This window comes from Takifugu flavidus, chromosome 11, assembly GCF_003711565.1.
Source record: "Takifugu flavidus isolate HTHZ2018 chromosome 11, ASM371156v2, whole genome shotgun sequence".
In the NCBI taxonomy this organism is placed as follows: Eukaryota; Metazoa; Chordata; class Actinopteri; order Tetraodontiformes; family Tetraodontidae; genus Takifugu; species Takifugu flavidus.
Window position 1 is genome coordinate 3,801,288 of NC_079530.1, and position 21,158 is coordinate 3,822,445.

Below are 21,158 nucleotides of genomic sequence, written 5' to 3' on the forward strand. Positions count from 1 at the left end.
TTCTTTGTGCTGTTCTTTGTGCTTCATGGTTTTATTACAAAACATCTGTACAACAAAAGCAAATACACAAAATGTTTTTAAATACACGATGCAGGAACAAAAACCTTTCATGTGTAGTTTTGAGGCGTCACAGACCATTGAGCTGAAATGACCTCAGATGATTTTTCCTCCATCAAAATCTTTGGCTTCAAGCTGCCTATCTAATTCTGCAGTTGAGCCCTTGCTCTAGGCACAAGAACTGCAAAGAACAGGGACCATGGCTGTGTAAAGTGGTCTGGAAATAACAAAAGCGTACATTTTGTACACCAGCCACAGAAGAGAGGCACAATGGTGCAGGAAAAAAGCATAAGCATGCAGCTCCCTCATTCTAAATGATTGCTGAGGTAATGTATAGATTGCCATCAGCTGGAGTCTGAAAAAGCTCATTAAAAGTACCTAAAGATACCTTTATAAATGAAGAGATTGTCAGTTGTTTTTTTTAAAGTATACATGACTGTACTAATACTGCTTCAACATCAGGGGCACAAGTGAAAATGTAATCGATGCTGCCAAACTTAAGACCAGTCAAATTTTGTCATCTCTGAAGTTTGGTGAATAAACTGAAATATGTTCAGACACAAGAAAATATAGTATTTTCTAAAACTGGAACTGATTTCCTTCAGATTGTCAGTCAATACCCTATGTCTATACTCATGAGAGTGCCATAACCGATACTGAAGTCCAACTCCGATATTAAGCAACACGATCCTTTTAGCGAGATTGTCAATATGACAAACTCTTTGCATATTTTTTGGCTAAAATTTGCTTCTGTAATTGGAAATCTCTGTTAAAAAAATGACAATTCTAAAATGAGCTGTTGCTAAAGTTTGAAATAATTCATATATAAACTGAATTATAATTGTGACCCGGCTACCTGATACCACCAAGGACAATCCTACATCCCAAGGAAAAGCATCGAGCATAATTTCTCCATCTTGTATTGAAAAGTCCTATGATATCACGCATATTGTATCTTAATTTTACATCCAAATGTCAATAACTCTTATTTTCAATTCAAATCACTGTCATGTACATACAAAAACACTATGTAAAAAATAACAACTACATGCTGCAGCACAAACTAAACCAGACTAAAAAGATTTTAATAAAAAAAAAATATGTACATTTTCAAATGTTTCCTTTTTGCTCTGCCTATCCATTCCCAGACTTGTGCACAAGTTTGCTCACACTGGAACATTCAGACAAATAAATGTCTCTTTGGCTGGTGTGAAGCTTTTGTGTGTGCACATTTACACTTGAAACAACAAAAACAAAACCTTGAAAATAATACTAATGGCATAAAAATAGGTTCTGACAATGTAGTGATAAATCCTATGCACACATGTATATAGATATCTGTGTGTGTATTTGTGTATAACTCAAAGTCAACCACACATATGCCCCTTATTGTGTAAATTTGATTCAAAAGCAAACTTTGAATCTGAAAAAAAAAGGCATCAATAAATAGAGATGTCAGTCTGTGCATGTCCCTGGGTCTGTTGCAATGAAACACCTTCAGCTGTAAGTCAGTCGCTCTTCAAACTCTGTGCCACTGTGTCAAGGTTGACCACCTGGAGCTCCGTAAGGTTACTACTGCTGCTGCTGCTGCTGGATTGCTGGCCAATCACCATCTGGAATGAATACATTGCTGATCAGAAGCTGTTAAGAGGTTGCCAGACAACTGATAATGTGGTAAAATCCCACCAAATATGTCATCATGGTGTACAACTTCACGTAAGCGTATTCCAAGATATCACCCAGATCACTTGTCATTCACTTTGTTGTGCTAAAAAAGGCTTTTGACATTGGTTTCCTGAAGTCAAAGGAGATTTTAAATTGAAAAACTATCCATCCACCTTCCGCCACTGATCCGGGGTCGGGTCACGGGGGCAGCAGCCTAAGCAGAGTCCCAGACTTCCCTCTCCGCAGCTACTTCTTTCAGCTTGTCGAGGGAATCCCCAGGCCTTCCCAGACCAGTTGAGAGACATAGTCTCTCCAACGTGTCCTGGGTCTTCCTGGGGGCCTCCTACCAGAGGGATATGCCCTGAACACCTCACCAGGGAGGCGTCCAGGGGACATCCTTACTAGATGCCCAAGCCACCTCATCTGGTTCCTCTCAATGCGGAGGAGCAGCGGCTCTAATCCGAGCTCCTCCCGGATGGCAGAGCTTCTCACCCTATCTCTAAGGTAGAGCCCAGCCACCCTATGGAGGAAGCTTGTACCCGTGATCTTGTTCTTTTGGTCATTACCCAAAGCTCATGACCACAGGTGAGATTAGGAACAAAGATCGACCGGTAAATTGAGACCTTCGCCTTTTGGCTCAGCTCTCTCTTCACCACAAACTAGTTTTTCCATAACTGAAGTGAATTACAACCCTCCATGCACTGTGTTCTGTTAACTCTTCAGTGACAGGTGAAGACTACTGCTCCCCAAACTGCCCACTGCCTCAGCCCATGTGTGCCAGTGCTCTGTTAGGATGCATCGGTGTAGTCACATGTCATGCTAATTGTGTAGAGAATATGAGAGTTTCACTTGTAAAATGCAGATCTTGCCGTACTGGATGTAGCTGCACCGCTGAGACTGGGATCTGTACCGTGCCTGGAGGTGCTGTGAGGAACACCTGAGGGACAGCACCTGTCAATAAAAAAAAAAAAAAGGTTCTCCTACAAATTCAAAAGTGTGTAGTTACACAGAAAAGTAATTTCATCCACATCATTAAAGTACCTGTGTCCTGGGCCTGTGTGTGTGAAACTTGCATTGTGGGGGTGGCCTGGGAGAAGGCGTTGAGCACTGCCAGCCCCCCATCAGCCAGCGCTGGCGTGGAGGCATACATTACTGTGTGAGGGCTGGGATACATCATGTGACCTGCTACAGACGTTGGCACCGATGAGGTGACGATGGTTGGGAGACTAGCTGATGCTGAAAATAGGCAAGGAGCGAGTACATTTAATGACCAGTAGATGGCGCTTTAAGCCCACTTAAAACAACTACGATTTAAGTTGGATTTTTACAATTGCAGACATTTAAATATAAATTTTCATCAAACCACTATATGTGAGACAGCCCATAGTCAGCCTACCAGTGGAGTTGGTGGAGGTGTGAGAGGTCTCAGGGCTGCTGTCACTATTTGTGGTGTTGGGGTGGACCTGGATGGCCTGAATCTGCTGGGGAACCCCTGTTCCTGCAGAAACATCAAAGGCATTAAAAGAGCAGTTAGCCATCAAACAATTCACAGGAGGAGCTGATATTAGAACACAGGAATATCATCCTGTGAGGGAGACAGCAGCAGGACAGTGACAACATGTTGTCCCTGTTGAGAGTCTGAACATGTTGAAGAGAACCTTCTGCTGCATGGAACATCCTCCAGCATGACCAATTTGGTAGGTCAGTGATGGTCTAGGGAAGATAGACTCGGAGGATCTTTGCATGCTAACAGAACTTTGCATGCTAACAGCGCACTCTGTCTGGCCTTGTTGCCTGTTTTCCAGATGATTTCAATCAAGTATCTCTGGCTTATCATGTGTTGTTGCATTAACTGCCACAATGTTGAACCACAGGTCTGTGAGAAGATGCCCAAGAGACAGTCCATCATCTTAGACCTTGAAGCGAGAATGTGGAGGGCAAAAAATGGCTGAATCACATCATGAGCTGCTGTGAGTAAATTCAGTTTAACCTTAATGACCCTTTTCCTCTTTGATTTCGTGTAGATTATGATTCAAACCTCAACAGATAAATTATTTCCACCATCCTTACATTACCGTAATTTCCGGACTATAAGCCGCTACTTTTTTTCTACACTTTAAACACTGCGGCTTATTCTACGGTGCGGCTTATTTATGTTTTTTTTCGTGGCGCACTATCACAACTATTGTGAATCAGTAATTTTTACTAAACCTCATCAACATGGAAAATACAAGAAGAAAAGCATATGATGCAGCTTTAAGTTAAAAGCGATCACTCTGGCGGTTGAAGAAGGAAATCGAGCTGGCGCACGTAATCATGGCATACATTACGGTAATCAATGGTGAGAAGGTGGAGACGCCTGCCTAAAGAACTGATCGAAAAAAGAACTGTCGCAAAAAGACGACAAAAGCTTTTAGACGTAAACATCGCAGGTGGCCGGAGCTTGAAAACCTTCTGGAAGACTGGGTCAACACACAGAGAGCGGTGTTTCCGCAGCCGCGGTGTTTCCGCTGTACAAATCAGACAGAAGGCAAAAGCAATCGCCACCACGATGAAAATAGAAGATTTTAGAGGTGGGCCATCGGGGAGTTTTAGATTGTTCATTGTTTGAGTAAAAAAGCATAAACAACGTAATTTGTGTGTAGCTGATACAAACGTATATTTCATTACAGACACCGTTAGAAAAAAAAAGCATTTACCGGTACAATATATTTATGTTGCTAAGTGGATTAAATTAAAAGAAAAGTTAAAAAAATGAAAAGAGTTAGAGAGAGATCTAATTTTTCATATCACTACGTGGGATACCTGCGGCTTAAAAGCCGGTGCAGCTTGTATAAGTACAAAATTAATTTTCTTTCTAAAATTAGATTATACTTTTAATCAGGTGCGCTCTGTAGTCCAGAAATTAAGGTACTTTTTTCTCATCAAATTATACAATCTAAAATTTTCATTTTCCTTGAAATAATTAATTTAAAAATAACATGCATGATTAAAGTGATCCTTATATTTTTCTTAGCAGTTGTGAAATATTTTAAAGACACATTCAGATGAATGTGCAAATACAAACTACAATGTCATTGTGTGGTTGCCCTTTATGGACAAATGTTATCCATCCTTTCCTTGAGAATGACATTTTCAAATATTTGATATTTAATTCTCCTCAGTTTTAAAGAAACGTAAAAGCAACTCAGAAAAATAGGTTATTTGAAATCGCTTTTAAAGTTGTTGCAGGTTGAAAGAAGAAATCTGATTTGGGAGCACAAGACTGCAGAGGTACAGTTGCTGTACTGTAGACAGCTGCTGCGGGGGGTGGGTGAATGTGGACAACACTTTTCAAGCTGTAAGCCAAGGAGGTTTGTGCTGAGCGAGGGGGCATTGCTCCACCTGGCACTGCTGCTATGTGCCAGACAGGTGGTGAGGAGCAAAGATGGAGGGACCAGGCAGGGAGGGGAGGGGAGGGGCAGAGAAGGTTGTAGAAAATAAGGTGGAACTGCCTGGTAGCCCTTCAGCTGTCAATCACCAACACCCTGCCCCCTTTATTGGGCAACAAGTGTTAGACAGGCAAAAAGCTCCCGACATTCCCGTCAGTACCGTAGAACTGACGCAATGAAAGCAGAATGCCATGGAAACGCCTGTGCTGCGGCTTTCGATTGTGTCATCCAAGGCCAGTCTCAATAATTGCTGATAACATTTGCAGTTTTTTTTTGAGTGTGATTCATCACCTCCTCCTAAGTCATTGAAGCTTGAGTATTCCCAACGCAACCAATGCTTATCCTCACCATGTTATGGAGTGTGTTTGTGAACACCTTTTGAGACACACACACCCCCCCTCTCATTACAGGAGTCATGTCCAGTTCAGGACCACTTTTTTTCTTTTTTTAACACAGCTCTGGGAGTTACCCAGTCTTTGAATATTCATGACTAGTTATGTACAGCATTCATGAGCCCTCATAGCCGGCTGTATTGTGTTCTGCTCACCTAATTATTCTGATCTCCCAGTGACAACAGAAGTTAAGAATAGTCGCCAACAGACACGGTTTCCCTGCACACTGGAGGCTTTATGCAGTCCAAGTGTTGCTGACTGGCTGGTAGGGAGCAGCAACACTGGCACTTGTGTTGTTCTAACAGAATGATTTGAACTCTAATCAGCCAGATAACAATACAAAGACTGCCACAGAATGAGGTCAAGGAACCCAAACTAAAGAGAAAAGGACTGTAACAAAGCTCTGAATCTGGTGCTCATTACCCCATTTTTAGATCTCCCACATACCTGGCATGAAAGTAAAGCCGCCAGGCAGCTGCATGACCCCCGTGGACGTCCCAGCAGTCTTGAGGACAGTGCCGTTGGCGCTGACGTTGCTGCCAGTCAGGACAGGTGCCAGGTAGTTTGTGATGGGAAATGATGGTCCGCTGGTCACTTGCATGGCGGTGGAGGTGGTGGATACTGTGGACTGAGCGCTGTTGGTGGTGCCTGGTAGATTGGCTACGGTAAATGTCGGCTTCAGCGAGTCCTGCTGGACAGAAGAAGAGGAAGCAGAGGGCTGGTAAAATCCTCCTTTAGACCATGACAACAATATATTTGTAAAGTGCCTACAAAATGTATCATTATTAACTTCATTTACAGATGACATCACGTTTCAAGCTTTGCTTCCATACAGTGGAAGTCTTATATTCCCAGAGTTTATGATCAGATTTAAAGTTTGGATAGATTTTAAATATCTTTATTCTATTACATTTACCTTCCAACATTTTCTCCTTACAAATGTATGATTCTTCTGTTTAGTGTTATTTTTACTGTCTATGTCACATTTTATGGCAGTGTTTATTCTACCACTTATATTTTATTGACCACTGGTTTGTTTTATTGCATAAGTCATTTGAATGGCTCTTATGACTCTTTAATCCTGTCTTTACGATTACATGCCACTATTACTTTTGGCTCTCATGGTCACATTTTCTTACTGGATGCATTTTTTATTTCACTTAAGACAATGAAACAAAAAGTGAACTTTTTTGTGCAAAAACTGTAAAAAAAAAAATTGCAGAGATGTTGGATTTCATGCACTTCAGCGATTCCAAATGAGAAGATGTAATGACACAATAACATTAATCTGCCACAGATATCAGGGTTCAGGTTGTTAACATCACACTAAAATGATGTGCAGTCTAGTTAAGAGAAAGAAGTATGTTGACATAAATGAATTAAAACAACACAGCTAATACATGCAGATAATTCCTTACTACACCAAAAACAAGATTAAGAGGGATTTTCCTCTGAGAACGAAATGAAATATTTCACAGAAATCCAGGATAGGTAGGAAGTGAGTGGAGCCATTGTCTCTCCATACAATCAATGAATCTTTATTTATATAGCATCTGTCACAATCAGAATTGTTTCTAGGCGCTTTACAGAATCCCAGGGCCTGACCCCCAACAAGAAACAGTGGCAAGGAAAAGTCCCCTTTAACAGGAAGACACCTTGAGCAGGGCCAGGCTCATATTGGGGGACCCTCCTGCTGATGGCCGGACAGGTAGAGGAGAGAATAGGTAGAACATATTAATTAAAATAAGCTGCTGGTAGAGTCGGGTTGAGTGGTTTAGCGGGGTCGGAGGTCAGTAGGTCAGTATACAGCTTATGAAGGCGGTGATACCTGTAGATGAATGCAGAAGGGGGGGCGGCAGAAAAACTACACAACAAATAACATCACTAGTCTACTTGGTGAGGAGGAGAGGAGAGGAGAAGTGAGGAGAGGAGACCATTTCCCAGTGGGGTGACAGAGACCTGTCAGGTGATCATGTTTCTGGACCCCGGCAGCCTTGGCCTATAGCAGCATAACTAAGATGTTAACCTAATAATTAGACGACTTCCTAAGTATGATAATTTGTCTGTCTAGGATAGTAACTGGAACTACAGAATTAGTGATAATAAGCTTTTTCAAAGAGGTAGGGTTTAAGTCTAATCTTAAAAGTAGAGATGGAGTCAGCCTCCCGTACCTGGAGAGGGAGCTGGTTTCACAGCAGGGGGGCCTGGTAGCTAAATGCTCGGCCCCCCGTTCTACCCCTAGAGACTCTGGAGACAATACCTGTCTCTACCTGTCTCTCTACCTGAACTCTAGCTGTGGCATTTTGGATCACCTGGAGGCTTCTTAAAAAGTCGTTTGGACACCCTGATAATAAAGAATTACAATAGTCCAGCCTGGAAATAACAAATGCAAACAAATGCTAACTTTTCAGCATCATGTCGCGTCAGTAGTTTCCTGATATTTGCAATGTTTCTCGGGTGAAAAAAGGCACGTCTAGAGACTATTTTAATGTATGAGTTGAAGGACAGATTTTGATCAAAGGTTACTCCAAGATTCCTCACAGAGAGACTGGATGCTAGGGAGATACCATATAGAGTGATCATGTGATCTAATCTATCCCTGAGAGGTTCAGGACCAAACACCATGACCTCAGTTTTTCCTGAGTTGAGGAGAAGGAAATTCGAAGACATCCAAGACTTTATGTCTTTAAGACAGGTCTGAATCTTCGCTAACTGCTCTGTCACCTCTGGTTTCATGGATAAATAAAGCTGAGTGTCATCAGCATAACAATGAAAATGTATTCCATGCTGCCAAATAATGTTTCCTAAGAGAAGCATGTACAAGGTGAAAAGGATTGGTCCAAGTACAGAACCTTGTGGAACTCCATGGGAATGCCATGGACATGAGCAAACTGGTATCTATCAGATAAATATGATCTAAACCAGTTTAGTGCTGTCCCTTTAATCCCAATCACATGTTCTAGTCTCTGTAACATGATGCTGTGATCAACTGTATCAAAAGTTGCAATGAGTTCCAGCAGAACCAGCATAGAAACCAGTCCATGATGTGAAGCTATAAGAAGATCATTAGTAACTTTAATAAGTGCTGTTTCTGTGCTGTGGTGAGCTCTAAAGCCTGACTGAAACATCTCAAACAGGCTGTTTCTCTGCAGGTGCTCCAGTAACTGAGTCACCACCACCTTCTCAAGAATTTTAAAGATGAAAGGAAGGTTGGATATCAGCCTTGACTATCCTGATGTAATTTGCTAATACATCAGGATCCAGTGATGGTTTTTTAAGTAACGGCTTAATCACTGCCACCTTGTAGGACTGGGGTACATAACCTGTCACTAAAGAACCATTGATCTGGTCCAGGATAGAACTGCCTATCAATGGTAAAACATCCTTCAACAGGTGTGTTGGGATGGGATCTAAAAGACACATGGTGGACTTGGATTTCTGAATTAGCGAAGACGCCTCAGAAAAATATATAGGGGTGAAGGAAGTTTAAGGGCTCGTTGGAGTACCGTAATTTCCGGACTATAATTGATTATAGTGACTGATTATAAGACGCTTAATCTAATTTTAGAAAGAAAATCAATTTTGTACTTATACAAGCCGCACCGGATTTTAAGCCACAGGTATCCCACGTAGTAATATGAAAAATTAGATCGAAAACATTCAGTACCGGTATATGTTTTTATTACCGTAAGAGAAGAGTCACTGACGAGTGACAAACAGACAGGTAAGAAACAACAGCCACCCTTTTCACTTGTATGTTTATACATAGACCTTAAATCCAATTTTTATCACGTCAGGATTTTTTAACTTTTCTTTTAATTTAATCCACTTGGCAACATAAATATATTGTACCGGTAAATGCTTTTTTTTTTTCTAACGGTGTCTGCAATGCAGCTACCTTGAAATATACGTTTGTATTAGCTACACACAAATTACGTTGTTTATGCTTTTTTACTCAAACAATGAACAATCTAATCTAAAACTCCCCGATGGCCCACCTCTAAAATCTTCTATTTTCATCGCGGTGGCGATGGTCTAGGATTAATTAATAACTTGGAGTGATAGATTGCTGCCACTCCCCCTCTTCGACCAGTAACATGAGGAATATGATAATTAAGATGGGTAGGAGGAGTAGATTTGTTTAAGCTAACATACTCCTCCTCCTGAAGATAGGTCTCAGTTAGACAAAATAAATCAATGTGATCAATACCCTAAAATGATCAGCCAGTGAGGAAAGAAGCAGGATGTGCTGGTGAGTGGGCTGCCTGAAGAGAATGGAGTATGTGTTGGGCACATTTGTACCCACTGTGCCCATTTCCACACGCTCACATTGGAAATTTGCCACATGATACTAATAATCTTAGGTGGATAAATGGGAACAAGCCTCCACTGTAGAGGCCCTGTGGATGCAACGTCTGCAGATGCAACATGGAGACACCGCTGCAGAGCATATGAGCACCCCGTATACATTGATTACTTCTCTGAATATTTCATTCCTTTAGAGCACTGGGCAAAGGAGTATGTAGGAGGTTAAAGGGGGTGATGATGAGGGTGGACAATAGGCTCTGTTCAGCAAAATAACTCCTCCCAGTCTTGGGATTAGAACCAGAAAACCTTTGTTCAAAAAGCTGCTTCTCTAGCCTCTATGCCAGCACAAATGTTTTTTCTGTTTACAGTCTTATCCACACCTGGAGGAAAAAATACAGTTCATCATCTTAACTACTGTGTAATAAAGTATCTGTATTAGCTCATGCTATTAGTTCACTGACATGTTTAATTTAGAAATGGGGGACAGATTCTTAGAGTAACACACAGACTAGGAAACAGTTGACGTTAAAACATAAAACACTATTTAGAAGTGAAGTGAGTCGAAACAAGATGAAATGAAAAACACACTATTGCAAAGTAAGCATTGATAAAAAAAGAACGTCACTAACAGGGCCCTGTTGGTTTTTATATGTGACTGATTACATGGGTGAGAGGTGGAGGATTCAGCATTCATGCTGCTGATAAGGACTCCGAAACACACAAGCATGCACACACAAAATGAGCTCCTGCAAAAGGCCTCGCTTCTCCTCTTTAACCACTGCAGTTAGAAGATTGTTTAGCAGAATGGGTCACTACAGGAGCAACATCAAAATTTATCTAACAAATGACTGAACCATGTGAAAATAGTGATGCAGCAACCAGGTTTAGAGTTAATGTATGGCTTACACATGGTTCAGCAGGTGGTGTCTTACTCAAGCTGTGCTAAGCCCACTGTCGGTACGTGACATGCAGTTTAACTGAACTATGCTTAAAATTTCACTTTGGCGTCTCATTGAAATTCAGTCTTTGACCCAATTTACACATAAGGGGAACAAGTCCTCTTCAACACTAAGATGCACAGTGTGTCTTTTCAGTGGGTACATAAGCCCCATTTCCGGATGACCTATTCCATTGCATTAAAAAACTATTCAGGTGGCAGCCCGGCAACAGGAAGATGAATAATCGTACAGTTTTGTTCATCTCATATGCAAAATATGCATCATTTATTGTGCAGACAAGATCCATGTCATCCCTTGTGGTCAGGATATTTTTGTTCCAGGGTAATGCGCCAGCATGAGGTTGTGGCGCATGCACACATTATATTGGGATTAAGCCATTAAATAATTTTTTTCTTCGAGTGTCAGTGTAAATGTACCGAGTGACAGAGCTCTGAGCGGCTAACAGGCTAGTAGCTGAGAAACAGGCCCAGCTGAAGGGCTCTGACAGTCCAAGGTCCTTTAGCACTTTAGTTAAACAGCAGCTGGGGTACGGGGAGAATGGGAGGCACACTCTGGCAACTTCTACTTGTTCTGCCTTTTAAATCCAAACAAATCCACAAATCCAGGACACCTAACAGTTTAATTATCAAGTCATTACCAACAGACTGTGAATGCGGCCGTCACTGTCTTCCTAAAGACCCAGATCTCACACCAAGTTCTGTTCGTTCACATGTGGCTAACAGATCATGCTGAAATGGGTGAAAACTGAATTCCTTACGTTGACGATGCAATTGTGATATCGAAGCACATGCAGTGAGGCCACACGTCACCACTGAGAGCAGCATTGTGCGTGCGTGCGTGATCTGTGTTAGGTTTGCTACGGGGGACAGGATGGGGGAGTAATGGTGAGTACAAACAGCTGAGGGTACAGACAGCTGGTGGGAAACCTGATCATCTCTAAAGGGGGAATTAACCCTTTGTAGGCCAGTGGAGGCGTCAGGAGGTACAAATACAAATGTCAACTTACTCTCTGTGTCTTTAGCCAATGAAGCTGTGCAAAAATGGCCGCATGCTAACAACTAAGGTGGAAAAAAGAACCCAAAATGGCGCGCAAGGACAAGGTCATTGTGTCCTGGATTTTACAGATTTCTCTGCTTGGCTTCTTCCCTACAAAAGCTTCACCAAAACACCATTTATTTGTCCCAAATTTACTCTATTTTGGCTTAAGTTGGCCACATGGATACACATGGACCGAGACGGAGGAATGACACTCTAGTGTGGCCACAATTTGCTCCACATTGACAATATCCTGAATGTGGTATCAATGCAAACAAACGACAAACCATTTAATGGTGCAGATGATAAAAAAAATCTAAAATACAATTTATTGTACTGGACTTGCAACTACCGGTAATAGCTATTCTTCTAAAATTAAGGAAAAAGATGAGCAGTAAAAGGGTAACAGAAAATAGAGATGTTTATAAACTTAGGATTTACAGTATATTTATCTGAAATATTCATTTGAACTATAAAGAAACCAATATGGTCTTTTTCCAAATATGTCCCATGTGGTTTCATCCACTTGTATCTAAACAGTCCAAGGGCTGTTGTAGAGGAAATGTACCACTTTGTGTATTGAGGTATCAGGATGTAACAAATAAAGTCATAATTTGTGTGTTATGGAAGCAGCTCTCAGAGGCTGCACCATCTAAAAATCCATTTTCCTCCAGCTTTAGAGAGATCTCAAGCATTACATATTCTTCTCATCTAATTTCAGATAAACTTAGGAGCAATTCCATCATAAACTAAATCACTCTACAGAGAATCCTATAACAGCCATCTTACATGACAATTTAGAGTTTGTAGCAAACAAATAATGTTTTTTCTTTTTAAATATTACAATGTTTCAAGGGTTCTTTTAAAATATTTATGAGGTATCTACTATTTAGAGGTTTGGGGGAATTCTTTATAGGGTAAAAGCGTTAAAACCTCCCTTGCTTGCCTGTAAGGGTGTTATAAATTAGAGGGAATGAAGGAGTAATTAAAAAGAGAAGGACGTGAATGATTTTCTTCTCTCAAAGGATTATTCACTCCAAATCTAAGGTGACAACTGGCAGGCCAGAACAGTAATGGTTGAAAGGAGCCCACTGTGCAGTTTACTGGTGCCTGGGTCTTATCTAATCTCCCATTTGCTGGCTCCCATCTCCCAGTTTGTCACCCTGCCAGCAACATGGAATTTGCAGCTCCATTTGGGACTGCTAAAAAAGGCAAGGCAGCCCAAGTGGAGGAGGTGCAGCCAATGACGGCTGACCTGACCTGAGTTGCTCGTGGTAAAATCAGGGGAGGTGAGGGGAGGGGGTGGTGCTGCTGGTGGCAGGTGACAAAACATTACTTTTCTCTCAGCAAACCTGTAACGCACTCTCCGAGCTTGATTCTGTGAGTCATGACCCTTTTACAGGTCTTTTTCACAGGTGGCTGTCTTTACTTCAGTTCATTCTAAAAACAGTTCCTGATTTGCAGGGTCAGAATAGCCACAATGCTCCTGTTATCACAATAGTTTTAGCCAAACTAAAAAAGTAGCAGATATGGCAGCACATATTATTCTCTATTTAAAGAAGTCCAAAGTTACCATATTTGTGGTGAGAAACAAAACATGAATTACACATGTATCTGCCATAATCAAAGCATTTGATGACAAATATATAACTACTTACTTACTTTGCATGAAGATAACTCCACTATAACAAGATGACTGTCAAATTATTCTGAGTTAGCTGGATATTAAAGAGTGTCCTTCACATGTAGCATGCTGTCCTATAGTCCTGGCAGCAACATGCCGTAACCAAATTTTTTTTTTTTTTTTGTTTCATCTGTCCACAACTGAGCTGGCTTGATGTGCTTTTCAAATGTTCCAATCTTACCTTGTAGTTCTTGAATGTTATCAGTTGTTTATGCTTCAACTGGCTGTTTGGTTTTAGCACATGAGCTCATAAGAAGAGAAACAGGAGTGATATTTTATCAGTACCATGACTGGTATCACCAACAATCTTTTCAGTCGGTTTCAATACAATTTGTCTTGTATGACACTAACAGTTACATTAACAGTGTTACGAGGCGAGTGTCTACTCTTGGTAACAAAGATAGTGTTATCTGTGTAAATGAGGAGAGAAACAATTTTGACTATGGCAGCACAGACAGTAAAGTAAGAAGCAGGAAGGGGGGGGGATGAGCCAAAATGATAAAGTTTCTATCTTAGAATCAATCTTCTAAACAAACACTAGTTGGGACATTAGGCATTCCCTTCTAAAAATAGTCCAAACACATGAAAATATCTGTACTGTAGGCCTGTGTTAATACTGATTGAGACTGAAGATCTTTAGAGTGAGTTTTTAATGACAGTTCTAGCTGGACTTAAAAACCTGAATTCAGTGGCAACGAGTACAAGTTCAATGGAAATCAAACTTCCCTCTGCAATTGTGGACAGCATGGCTGCATTATGTAAAAAAATAAAATAAAATAGATGTATCAGCATATCGGGAGAGCGGCCTGAGGTCTGATGGTGATGCTCCTCCAAGACGGAAAATGTGCCCAGATGTGCGCAATGTGATCAGAGTCCAGAGTGACTCAGTCTTATTTTAATGCGTTGAGCCACCATGAACATGCGCCAGGTGCAAAACAAATTATTGTTTGATGCAAAGCATGACTGTGACTCCTACCTATTACTTTCATTGAATAATTCAGGGTACAACCAGCAAATCTTTGTGGAAGAAGGGAGACCTGGTTATAACGTATACCATTAGTTTTTTGGGTTTTATAGTGTCAGTAATTATAAATTAACAAGTGAATGTACATTGACTCAGGGTGTTGTAATTACAGTATTGGATTAGAGGGAGCATGGACTGGGTCAATGATGGCATTGTATCACCTGTATTCACCTATTATTTTCATGGATCATATTTATGCAGTAATAAAAATATTTAGCATAATCGTGAGCTGTTTATAGCAAAAAACCAGCAGACTACAAGCGGAGACAAGCACCAGAATCTGTCACATGAATAAAGATTTACTGCAATGAATCATATCTGTTTCAATCATCAGCTTCTCCAAAATGTTAGCCCTCTCGGCACTGCAAAACCTGAACTGTTTAGACTAGTTTGGTCCATATGTATAACAGACAACTCTCCTGATGAATGATACTGCAGAGATGCGCACCACTGATCCTGCTGAGACTCAACATCTCGTCATTCTGCCACATCCTAACCATAACAGCACCGCTTGACATGGATCGCACGGGCCACTAATGTTCCCCTGCACTCACAACAGCCATTGCCAGAGGGTCAAAGGTCATGGCATTGCTGCCAGCACCTAAATAGACTTCACATGAAACGAAAAGTCTTGCTCAAATGTTTCCATTCCACCTGCTCATATCTACATCCATACCTCTCATCCGTATCACTAAATGAGTGGGGTGGGGGGATCACAGGACTCCAAAGACAGCTGCAGCTTATAAGGAATGTGAAGGGGCCTCAGCCAAGTGAGCAGGCAGGGAAACCATACCATATATGGCAACAGAGACTGAATCTAGTTTTTATCAATGAGCGGAGTGAGCGTGACAGTGGCTTAACCTGCAAAGGTTGAGCTCCTATCCCTAACGATGTATTACACATTAGTTAGCACCCAAGAAAAAAAGTCACACAGGCCTGAAAGTGTTCGTTCTGGAAGAGGGCATACGGAAGTCATGTGACGACAACAGTGACGACGACTACAGCCTCCCAGCACGACTGCACAATGCCGTGCCGAATAATGTGATGCTGATTAGCGTTTCACTTCAAATTCTCAAAGCCCCAAGGATTATGAACAGCTGCAGTAAAACAGAGAAGATGTTCACATCCTTAAGATTCTCTGGGTTTTGGTGAGTAAAAATTCAGTCACAGCCATTCCAGGACTAAAGATAAACAGTCAAGCTCTCAAAGCAGTAGACATTCTTCTAACACAACCCAGACCCACTGTGATTTATCCTCCCCTCTGTCCAGGCTTTCCTGGATAATGCTGGTTCACACTGGACACAGAAGTGCCGTGAATAGCTGTGACGTACCGCAATTTTTTTTGGACCCCATGTTAACAAATTGTGTTGTTCACACCAGATGCAACGCACCACAAATTGGCTGCAATCGGTGCGCACTGTGCAGCGATCACGTCTATCTGGCAGGAAGCCAAACAAAGGAAAAATGATGTAATCAGAGCAATTTTCATAATAAAGCAATTTTAAAAATAAAACACCACAATCGACACCATGATTTCATTTTTTTGTGTGCATTTATATATTTGTTCCTGCAACACACACAAACAGACAGACAGACAGACACACACACACACAATGCACTGGAAAACTAGAAGTTAAATTAGACTAATAAAGATTAAAAAAAAATATATTTAAGATTCCAGACTTTCAGCTCTATATCTAGAGACCATAACTACAACTCCACAACACTGTTATGAGTGAGGAGCTGAGAAGCAGATTGCTTGTTGACCAGCATGGAAAAATTCGCATCTGGTGTGAACGAGACGCAAACAGGATTTTTTGTTGCGCTGTGCTTTGCGGCGCTTCCGCATCCAGTGTGAACCCGGCGTAAGAGGTCAGGAGGGTAAAGTTCAGTCGCCCCCGTTTACTAGATGGGATGATATTCCACAATTGATCTGCCTCTACTGCACTGTTGATCCAGTTAATGGACTACCTTTGAGTCAATCTGAGACCAAAACCACAGACCTCACAAATGGCAAACACTGTTTTATTCAATTTCCCTACGGGGATGAATAAAGTACATCTTGAATCTTTACTGTTTGTGGTTTTGAAGTAACTGCATGGCTTTGCTAATCTAGACTGTACCAGGAAAATATTTCCAACACATTTATTCATGTATTCATGGTGCTTCTAAACATTTTTGGTGAGTTTGTGATGCAATCCAGTCAGTCTTACAGTAAGTGAGTCACCCAGACTTTAAATGGAACCCAATATAAAGCCTGGGAAATAAGCTCTGAGAACAGTTACAGAAATAAATGTTTTTAGTTTTAGTGATTCAGACTTACAATCTTAACAAAGGGAGTGCAATTCCTCTTTTTTAACACATGGGAGTGCCCATCTATAAAAGCAGACCCTCCTTCCACCAGACAGTGCCTCATCCTCACCTTTGTGTCACCCATGCTCTCTGACTCAGACACCTGGTAAGTGAGATCCGTCTCCTCGAATCCTGTGGCACTCATACGCTGGTCCATGGAGGGGTCGGTGCGTGGTGGCGAGTCTGGTGAGTTCAGGCATGTCTGGATCAAGGCTTTGCCCGTTTCACTTGTGATCATGGGCTGGAGTTTGCGGGTTGCAAAAGTGTACACGTGGCCTGTTTCACTGGCCACCAACAGCAGGACCTGGGTTCCAGTCAAGGTGGAAAGTTCATATGCCTGACAGAGGAAGAGAGGAGAAAATTCGACAGTCAGGAAAGACTTTATTAATATGAACAGATATTGTTCTCCAAAGCAGGACTTGGATTATCTTCACATCAAAGACAAAACAACTGTACAGTTAATAGGATTCTAGAGGTGAACCTCTGATTTAAAAAAAAAAAAGAAACCCAAAAATAATCCTCTGGTGGATGCTGATGTATAGTGCAAATGAAGTTAAAATACCATGAGATGAGTCCAGGAATAGAGCAAGTGATAGAGCTCAGAAAACCAGTGTGGCTGGGAGAGCCGTGTGTGTGTGTGTGTGTGTGTGTGTGAGTGAGAGAGAGAGACAGTGCCTCCCTCATAACAGCAGCTAGAGCGAAAGATTTCAATAAACACAGGTGAAACACAAGGCCAGATCTCAGGCTGGTGCCTTAATTAATAATAGAGTGTGCATCGACACAGCGTGAAGAAAAGGTACTATAAGATTCAACATTATCCAATGCACAAGGCTGCACCAGGAATGAACCCCTCACAAAGCCTTTTTGTCTAAACGAGTCATATTTGTGGAGAATGGTACACTGCCATGAGCACCACCATGGTGAAGCTATACCCACTGGAAGCTGGGGCACTACACTTATCACACTGGGCAAGCAAGAGGAAACCCAGCAGACGTGGAGGTTTCACTAAAACATTGCACTACGGTTCACATCAGTGTCTCCTTCTGGGCAGCGGTGGAATAGGGCACTAGACATCACCTATTACACCTGAGAGCTTTAATTCTCTCACAGCTCTGGATGAATCTGTGCTAAAAGATTTGAAAAAGAAGCGCCTGTACAATCCACCAGTCCAATCAACCATGAAGGAAGCAATTAAACAACAGACATCTTTTTTCACCATCATTGACCTTGATTAGGTTTCATGCAGACAAAGCGATCTCCAACCATAGATTAAGCAACCAGAACAACTCATCCATTAATTTACAAGGTTGCAGAGTAAATGAGACCTATACAAGAATTTTCATGCTCTGCTGAATTCGTCATGGTTAAGAAATATCAAGTGTAGGCCAAATTTTTCTCTCTCTCTCTGGTCCATAAAATATATCCCAATCAAGTCTGTTGATCAAATTAAATAGAGGAAGATGCACAGAAGGGTGGAAACATGGGCATGCCAATATTTTGCCCAATATTTTTCCTTACACTTTTGCTTTTTGGAGGTTTATGTCCATAGGAGCAGTGAAAACAATACAGCAGGGAGCTTAAAGGTAGTTTAAAGCAAAATAAATACCTGAATCTTCAAATGAACGACTAGAGTCCTGTGCCAATCAATTGCCTTTGTCAGTGGACCATTTAATAGAAAAATATTTCAGTCATAATGTCTATAAATGCACTTTAGTTCACTCTGGCCTCAGAGGAATGAGCCATACTTGTATTAATAACATCTGTGCATGTAAGATGTCTGTGTAGATTCTTAATCATGGAAGGAGCCATGGCTGGCAGAGCTGAAATGAAATCTGAATTGAATGTATAAAGTGCTCAAATGAATTCTTAAGCAAGTATAAGAAGAGAATAAATGGGCCTGCTTTTCACTCGTTACATCTTTCAGAAACCATTATTGGAACCCATTTGAGACAGTCTACTATGAAAACACTCCACCCACTTGTCAATTTCTGTGATGGCTGACATGGCGTAGGCAAAATTTTATTAAATAAAATAAAAAATAAAAAAAAGCAAGAAATTTCAAACTGGCACGAATGTAAATTAATAAATACATAATGTTTCCAATGGTTTACATAGAGAGAGACACTTCTGTTTCCATGACAACAGACTGGCATATAAAAAAAAATGCCAGAGTGGGTGCTTAAAATGCTGCACCGAAGACAAATGTTTAATGTATTAAAGGTTTTTCAGGTGCACTTGAGGCAACTTCACACACCTCAGTGTCACTTGGCAACCCATGGCAGCAATTGACTGCTTGAGGTGGACGGTTCTTTTTGAAAATGACACCAATATGGGCAGATACCAACACTTTTTTGTCATCTTATTTTGACATTAAAATGACACTTCTAAAACCTGGACACTAATGTCAAAAACATGGCCTAACACACGTGTACCCTCGTCCCCTGGCTTCCACACATGCGTTTGAGTGCTCTTTGGCTGTCCTCTGATCCGTTTCCCCGAGGTTTCATCAGCTGTTGGCACTCACTAGCGGCAAAGGACTCTCACACTGACAGAGAACACTTTGGTTTTTAACTTGAGCGCGCGCGCGTCAGCTGAATCAGAAATCTGCGTGTTCAAGTAGTGTGCGTGATTGTGTCCGAAATGGTCAGAAGTAGGCCTATCATTGTTCAGGTCTATTTTTTTTTTTAAAGTCACACAGGCCGCCAGTCAGTGTAGTCTAGACTCTAGACTGCAGTTGTTGGTCTTTAACAAGAATGAATTTCATCCAAGCACAACGCAGGTGTAGTTTCATTTAAAACAACCAAACTTGACTACAAGTATAACTTCTAATAATTTCACGAATACACGTTTTAATTCTAAATTTAATCGCGGTGTATATTCACTCACCTTTTTCATGATACCTGTTTTCCTCTTGCTGAATGTGGTGTAACGTCTCAACTTGTTGTCAATAAATTCCATCTTTATCTTTACGCGCCCACGTGTTTTCTTCCCTGGCTTCGCCCCTACGACGCCTCCGGGCACCATACTGTAACCTCCGGGAGGCACACCCACCTCCTGTCCGGTCACCGAAGCTTCCATCTCTCGCTCCCGCTTCACCCCTCTCCTGTTGTACCCGAGTGAACCTACCGGGTCGTCATCGTCTCCAGAATCCGAGTCATTGTCAGAGCCGCTGCACAGAGGAGCACTTTCCCGGTCTGTGTCGAACCTCGCTCCGTGACCCAACACAACTCCGGTGTTCAACCCCATCGTATTACCCTGGATCGCACTCTGGAGCGATGTCACTCCTGGTCTTCCACCTCTCGGACCCCCTGGACCATTGGCTCCCAACATCCCAGCAGCGTCTCTTTCTCCCAGTCGTACGGCAGACCCGATGCTCTCGCTAACCCCCGGTAAACTTTGCCCCGTTCTGATCAAAACAGGACGGATCCCGCTGTCAACCACTCCTGAATTCTGCGCTGCGATGCTTCTGTGTGACACTGATCCGTTTCCAGATGGTGCCGATCCAATCCGGCTCGGTAACATTCTATTGAGAGACCCGAGCCCCTGAACACCAGCTAGATACGCTGGAGTAGTTTCACGTTGTCTTGGAAAGGAGTAATAAATTTCATACACGTCTGGATTAGCGGATATAAACAATTGAGGCGAGTCGGTGGTTGTAAAGTCCAGTAAACTTTGAAAGATGCTGCTCCTCCCAAGACCCTTCCACCCTTGACCAGCTCGGTTCACCCTCCACTATTTCCAAAAGTCTGAGCACTTTCTCAAAAGGAAAAGAGGAAGAGCGCTGTAGATATCCCTCCGCTGCGTCACCAAGTCCGCAATGTAACCCCAAAACAACACACTTTTCTACGTGTTAGCATCTACATGATCTTCTTTATCACATCATCGGTTAAACACGTATCTCACAAACATCTAATTATGATTTACATAAATCTACATTTAAAGTGATGATGCGATAGCGGAACGATACTACAGAGCGGGAACTCCTTTCCTCCTTATAAAGAGATACAAGGCTTCCTTATTTGGTGATGTCTCTCCTTATTTGGCGAGTCACAGTATCGCTTATTGATTGGCTACCGGTTATCTGAGCCGCGCAGCCATTGGTCAACAAGAACGGCTGATTGGAATAAATACCAAAATGGTTGCGCTAGTGGCAACGTCACAGCAGACATGCTAAAACACAAAAATAACAAAACATAAACTTTCCCCCCCGCAAATCCCCAAAAGGCCGACCCGCATCAACAAACCAAGTTT

At 41.8% G+C, this 21,158-nt stretch overlaps 1 protein-coding gene across 4 annotated transcripts; it reads right to left on the reverse strand.

Annotated features, from left to right (window-relative positions):
- LOC130533949 (serum response factor-like) lies at positions 1-20,870 on the reverse strand. 4 transcript variants are annotated; one of them, XM_057047785.1, is made up of 7 exons: positions 20,034-20,870; positions 16,978-17,244; positions 5,993-6,236; positions 3,119-3,220; positions 2,764-2,958; positions 2,597-2,673; positions 1-1,670 (listed from the first exon to the last, which is right to left on the reverse strand). In XM_057047785.1, the coding sequence occupies exons 1-7, from the start codon at positions 20,427-20,429 to the stop codon at positions 1,566-1,568; spliced, it is 1,386 nt and encodes a 461-aa protein (XP_056903765.1). In that variant the 5' UTR covers positions 20,430-20,870; the 3' UTR covers positions 1-1,565. The 4 variants fall into 4 exon arrangements, with proteins under 4 accessions (XP_056903765.1, XP_056903763.1, XP_056903762.1 ...); XM_057047783.1 differs by having other exon boundaries at positions 5,993-6,233; positions 19,794-20,865; XM_057047782.1 differs by having other exon boundaries at positions 19,794-20,865.
- Between the last annotated feature and the right edge of the window lie 288 nt (positions 20,871-21,158).

Bases quoted from the DNA above. Each gene is read 5' to 3' on its own strand.
- LOC130533949 (XM_057047782.1), bottom strand. From the start codon at position 20,429: ATGTTACCGAGCCGGATTGGATCGGCACCATCTGGAAACGGATCAGTG. The intron at 3,221-5,992 runs GTATGTGGGAGA...ATGTTTCTGCAG, and splicing joins CGGCTTTACTTTCATGCCAG to GAACAGGGGTTCCCCAGCAG. The intron at 1,671-2,596 runs GTACGGCAAGAT...TATTCATTCCAG, and splicing joins CAGCGGTGCAGCTACATCCA to ATGGTGATTGGCCAGCAATC.